Here is a 6,700-nt window from a genome sequence, read left to right on the forward strand (position 1 = left end):
GGGATCGTATTGATTTATCGTCGGTGCGTCGCAATACAGTGTTCAGGCGAGGCGATGCTCTCTCTCTCTCTCTCTCTCTCTATATCATCTCTCTTCTTCCATCGAAGAACATCGATCGCGTGGAAATTTCATCCGCGAGAAAACTTTTCTCAATTCTTCTTCGCTAGAGAAGGTGGATTATCGCTTCAGGGAATGGAGATTCGAAATTGCTTGAAAGAGACTGTCGTGATTGTTATATTGGATAGATTTTTTTTTGACGAATTGATCGAAATTTCGGAGATTGAACATTTTTGCGAGATGAACTCGATGGTTATTTATTGGTCGAAAGTTTTTTTAACGGTTTTTCATTTTATTTTTTTTTTTTTTTTTTGAAAGAAGGATAATTGAAGCGCATGAATATTTTTTTGAATCAAATTTTTTGTTTTGGAAAATGGAAAAATTATGGAGAAAGAAATTTAGAATAGATAGATGGTAAAATTTATCTTTTTTTTTAATCTCGTTTAAAAGTGAATGAATAAATTGCAGCAATTAGAATATTTGGATAAATTTTTGGATAAATTCGTATGGCCTCGTGTTTTGAAAATAGAATAAAAGATCTTTCAATTCTTCGATCTCGAGACAAATTAAAATTTACGTTACGTTTTGTGAATCAATTTATTGAATAAAATTTGTCATGGTAGGCTTTTCTTTTTTTCTTTTTCGTTTTTTAAAGAAAGATAAATGCGCTTTACGGATATTCCATTCTTTTTCTAAATAAAGACGCGAGAAGTCGAAAAATTGAAATAAATTCGAATGATTTGGTATTTCGATAAAAAAGAAAGCCGAATAACAAGATCATCAAGCTTTTAACGATTGAAGCTTTTAACGTGACAACCTTCGAGATAAATAAATCTCATGATTATTTTCCACTTTGTTCTTTCTTCGAAAGGAAATCCTTTTGCAACGAGAAGTCGAACAAATTAACAAACAAATTAAACAAGGATTAAACTAATTTCGTTTCAGAACACAATATTTCGATATAAGAAAAAGCAAAATCTGTATCTCGATTTCGAAGCGAGAATGCTTAAGATAAATCCCATTCGTTGAAACAAACTTTCCTTTTCGAAGAGGAAGACAACAATGCATACGTATATGAATATTTTCTTCTATTAATTAATATAAAATATCGATAGCATGGAATTTCAAACAATCTTCCGTGTAGCCAATAACTTAGCATCTTTTCTTTAAAGAAATGCGGATAAATATGTCAGAGTAATTTTTAATTGCAAATAAATCACGTGAAATCATCGAGGCTTTCTCCAGATCTATTCAACTTTTCAAGCAATAAAAAAAAAAAAAAGGAAGAAAAGACGAGGAACGGTGTCTTGCTTGCACCGTGTGTTCTACTCTCTGCCCGTGAGATACAGCCTGAATATTCATCGACAGATACTTCTCGTTTGTATAAATTAGATTTGAGTAGATCTTTAGTTACGAACTTAGTGTATAGTTGATTATTAGGAGTAGGTTCATGTATGTGCATCTATAATAGCTTCAGAGGACGGTTATTATCTATTGGAATTTTACGAAATCCTTTCCAGATAATCCAGATATAGGTCGCGATCCAATTAATTTCGAAACATTCTTCTAAAAAGTAGTTAGAGATAACAATAACTCGTAATGGTATCAAAAGATTTCTGGCTAACTTTTAACACCTGGGAAAAATGTTGTATACAAATTATAGAGAATTTATCGATCGTGTCGTTAATTAATCGTCTGTCATCATCTTTTATTCCAATTTCAAAAAAGAAGAAAGAAATTCGCATTTTCCTCGAGATCCTTTAGGAAATCCAAATGACAATAGGGTTAAGTGGCAGGGCAGAGTAAAAAGGAAAGGAAAGAGTAAGGAAAAGCAGGTGGGCATACCTCGAATTTCTAATAATCACTCGGCAGAAAATTCCGCGGAGAGGGAGCGGAAACGAGCAGATCACATGGACCTTATCCAGGTTCGTATGTTCACGACCCGCTTTTAGCACCAATTTCGTATATGTATTTATATATATATATATATATATATATATATAACATGTACATACAGCGCCTTCTATTACGACTGGTAGTCGCCATAGCTGCTTTTCAGAACTAGACACGGAATAGATGTTCCCGATGCTTCCAAAGTAGGAGGGAAAAAAAAAAAAAAAAAAAGGAAAAGAAAAAAGAAAAAAGAAAGAGAAATGTGGGCCGAAGTCGTACTATCGGTAAAGTACACGTAATAAGTGTAAAGATAAAACTGGAAACGTAACCATCTCCGTAATATTCGTCGCCAGTAGTGTAAATACTTTATATATTTTTCGAACTACACGAACTATGACAATTATCTGTTAAATTTTAATATAAAGATCGAAATTGCACGGCAAAAACTTTTCGTATAGCGTGTAATAGCGTGTTAGTTTAAAATAAATTGTTTGCTACGATTAAACATGAATTGAATATTTCTTTTATAAATAAATATTTTATTCGTTGAATTATTTAACAGATTGGAAATTTGGAATTATACCGTAATTATATTATATTTATTTAATATTTTGATGGATTGACACTTTTACGAATAATGGCAAAAATTAATTTAATCAAGATATCAAGAATTCTGCTCGTATCGATGATGAGATAATAACTTGCGACGAATCTCGCGGTGGCGGTTCCCCAAGAATTCGAATCAGAAAATCACTATCTCTGAACACTGCCTGCCGAACGAAGCTCGGGACATTCTTTTTTGCGGTGCACAACGAGCCGTGGAACGATTAGGAACGCGTAGAGCTGATCTAGAAGCGGGTTATGAATAACACCGGTGCACTCATAGCGGACAAGTATAAATAATACAAAATGAATATTTCCAATGAATATGTACAAACACACGTTTTCTCTTTGTTTTTCAATCTTAATAATAATCTTATAATACAACACTATATATAACTCTGTGAAATGTTATATACATCGAACATTATATTTTGGAAATATTTGTTTCACCGATCACTCTCGATTGATTGATTTCTCTTGATTGGTTCTTTTTTTTTTTTTTTGCCATTTTTTTTTTTCCAATTCAAACTTTTACATTAACCTCGCGCAAAATGACGAGGGTAATTGTGATTGTTCCTTTTTTTTTTTTTTTTTTTTTTAGCTGTAAATAATTTCTAGCACGAAAAAAAGAAAAAGAAAGAGAGATTATGGTAATGATCGATAGAGTGGGATTTATTGGATGGACAGTGGTGTTTAGAAGTGTTTCGTTCGCAGGTTCGATATGACGACGAGGACGAGGACGAGGGTCCTCAGCCGGATCCGATGCTCGAACAAGGAGCACCGATCCCGGTCCGACTGCACAACGAATTTCCACCCGAGTTGGCCTCCACACCTCTCGAGGATATCGATAGCTTCTATCATAATCAAAGGGTATCGATGCATTTTATTACGAAACCGGAAACTATATTTATATTCTCTTCCCTCCTTTCATTAGCTTAAATGATTAAATGACAATTACACGATAAAAACAGGTGTCAGATTTATTATACGCGATAATAAATCGTATCGTCTCTTTTACAGCAACAATACGTATAATAAAAATATTGAGGATATTGTATATATTATTAATTTGTAACAGGAGGGAAATTGGATTTCCTCCTAATTTTTCTTTTTTTTTTTTTTCTACAAGATTTTCACAAGTCAAGGATTTATTCACACGCTATTTTCTCAATGTAATATCATTTGTTTCTTTTCTTTTTTTTTTTTCTCTCTCTCTCTCTCAACCAGACCTTCGTCGTCATCAGCAAGGGGAAGGACATATTCAGGTTCTCAGCGACAGATGCGATGTGGATCCTCGACCCGTTCAATCCGATACGACGAGTGGCCATTTATATATTGGTTCACCCACTGTTCTCCCTCTTCATTATCACTACAATATTGGTTAACTGCATACTCATGATCATGCCCACTACGCCCACCATCGAGTCTACGGAGTGAGTATCTCGTTCGTTCTCTTCGCCCTCGATCTAGTGAAACAATGACGAGAAAACTCGATTTACTCTTTGCCTACGTCCACCGTTCTCTTTTCACTGTATTCTTCTTTTATTTTTCGCGTGGAGCTACAGCAATAACGTATAGACATCGGTCTCTGCAAAAAAAAAAAAAAAAAAAGAAGAAAGTTACTTTTCTTCGTACTTTCAAAGATAAAAATTATTCTTTGAAATCAAGGAAAATTGAAAATTTCCAATTTTTTTTTTCTTCCTTGCAAAATTTACTAAAAAGAGAGATATTAGTGTTCGTTTTATTCTGCAAAATTAAAATCGAAAAGAGAATTGAATTTTTCTTTTCTTTTCTCTCTTTTTTTTTTCTTCACTCGTAAAGGTAATAGAATAAAAGCTGGAAAATTCCTCCGCGATCGAAATCTTTAATCATCGTATGACGCTCGAATGGATGGAAGCGAATCAGTAAACAGGTGTTTCACGTTCTAATTAAACGTATTCTATTATATATTAACTCGTGCGTGGAACAGGCAACATCTTGAAACGAATAAATCTATAATTATCTCCAAGATAAAATTACATTGAAATGGCGCAGTCGAGGAAGTATCGAGAGTTACAATCTACTTTTTACTCAAATTTTTGTTAAATTTGTCGATCGATTATATATTTACGCTTGCTCTGCAGTGACTGTGAATCAATGTAGCTTAGCGTGTTTACGAGCCTAAGCCGGAGATGAATCTTACATTATCAAATACAAGAATGTTCCACGTTCAAAAATAAGCCGAAACTATGGAATGAAATTTTTATTTCTATTCAACGTCTCCTTTTATATAATAAATCGAATTTAAAATTATCGACACATTGAACGCAATTTTCAATTTTGATTTCCTCAGAAGAAAAAAAATTTTATTCTTCCACTTCTTTTCTACTTAATTTTGCACCATTCTATCACAAGCTATTTATTCATATTCTTACTTATTTTTCTCTTTATTGTGAATTCGGAGTGAATTCATCGAAAGCTCAAGGCTCGAGTACACGTTGTTCAAAGTATAGATATTTCAAGCAATGTTCTACGTGTTATAGCTCTAAATATATGAGTAGAGACTGTGTGATAAATTGTATAACCGTTGGTAAGTTTTGTTCTAGTCTCTCTAGAGGTAGCGTAGATAATGTGAACGATCCGTGCGAACGACACCTATGATATAGAAAGAGGAAAAATGGAAATGGATGTATGAATCGTATTGTCAGATATATCGTTGAATCGATAGAAAGAGAGAAATTGGTTCGCTTGGATCGTGCTCGATTATAGCTGACTTGGTCTGACGGCGATCTGTAATTAATTAATTAGATATCGATAGCGATTGGATATTATCGCCTAGTTTTAGCAAAAGCGACTATGCTCACTGGCTCACGATTATCGACAGTGGTTCTCAACTTGTCATGAGATCACGAAGTAATTTTTAAGTAATCACCGTTGTCATTTTTAATATTTGTTTTAATTGTAATCACACTGTTATATTTTACATTAAGAATAGTCGAAATTCTTTTGCCTTTAATTTGAAGATGGAGTGAAAAAGAAAAAAGGAGAGGAAGGGAATTTGCTGAAAAATAAAATTGAAGCAAGAATATAACGGAAACAATGAAGGCAATGAACTTCGCTTAAGATATATGTACGTTACACGCAGCCTTGACTGAAGTTTTGAATCTTCCTCGTACTTTTACGACTTCGCTATACCGGGGAGACTGCTACACGGTGCTAATCTGTCTTTTGCAACGGGAATTAAGTTCTATTCGGTTTAGTAAGTACTTACCAGCTGTGGTGAGATCAAGTAGAATACGTCGCGACTGGTATCGAAACACGGTGACATTTGTTGAACTGACTTATCATGACTTAATCGATACTTGGAAGAGAGATATTGAACAGAGATTTAAAATATTGTTGGAAATTCTCTGGTTGACTCTATACCCTTTCTATAATCATCGTATCTTTTTTTTTTATCGAATTAATTTGATCTTTCAAAGCATCTTTATTCTTAATTTTAATATGGCAACTTTTCAAATTCTTAATTTAATTATTTTACAAAGTATTTGAGAAAGTATTATTATAAATAAACGTTTTATAAATAAATAAATAAATTTATTAACAGCAAATTCTAAATTTCATATTTGTTTGAAAACAATTCTTTGAAACAAATATATTTTGAAATCGACTTATATTTTTTTTTTTTTTTTTTTTTTGCCATGTGAGTGTGTCGCTGATGCGACTCGTCAGTGTGATGTGCCAAGTAGAAAGAGAGAGACGTGTGTGTATGCGCGCGCCCTCCTAAAAAAAAAAAAAAAAAAAAAAAAAAGAAAGAAAAAAAAAAGAAAGAAAGAAATCGCATTTAAAAGCTGAGTGGTGTGTTTGTTATTTTCAGAGTGATATTTACGGGCATCTACACATTTGAGTCCGCCGTTAAGGTGATGGCGAGGGGTTTCATTCTGCAGCCTTTTACCTATCTTAGAGATGCATGGAATTGGCTCGACTTCGTAGTTATAGCTTTAGCGTGAGTAGTTAAAAACTTATTTTTTAAATAAAAAAGAAAAGAAAAAACGAAAGGGGAAAAAGAAAAGAAAAGCAAGCAAACGAGATCAAGAGAAATGTAAAGAAACGAGCAGGAAAAAGAAAGAAAAAAAAAAAGAACGACGGTATAAAAACGATAGAGTAC

At 33.3% G+C, this 6,700-nt stretch overlaps 1 protein-coding gene across 23 annotated transcripts in view; it reads left to right on the forward strand.

Moving 5' to 3' along the window:
* The window catches only part of para (sodium voltage-gated channel paralytic), a 55,385-nt gene that overhangs the window by 21,839 nt on the left and 26,846 nt on the right, over positions 1 to 6,700 (forward strand). For all 23 annotated transcript variants that reach the window (XM_086903111.1, XM_086903107.1, XM_086903116.1 and 20 more), the window contains 3 exons: positions 3,268 to 3,423; positions 3,781 to 3,986; positions 6,410 to 6,538. In XM_086903111.1, the coding sequence (XP_086759237.1) occupies positions 3,268 to 3,423; positions 3,781 to 3,986; positions 6,410 to 6,538 (491 nt within the window). The remainder of the gene's footprint in view (positions 1 to 3,267; positions 3,424 to 3,780; positions 3,987 to 6,409; positions 6,539 to 6,700) is intronic.

The sequence above is a fragment of the Apis florea genome, unplaced genomic scaffold, assembly GCF_048593485.1.
Source record: "Apis florea isolate Af1SG1 unplaced genomic scaffold, ASM4859348v1 contig_1615_pilon, whole genome shotgun sequence".
NCBI lineage: Eukaryota > Metazoa > Arthropoda > Insecta > Hymenoptera > Apidae > Apis > Apis florea.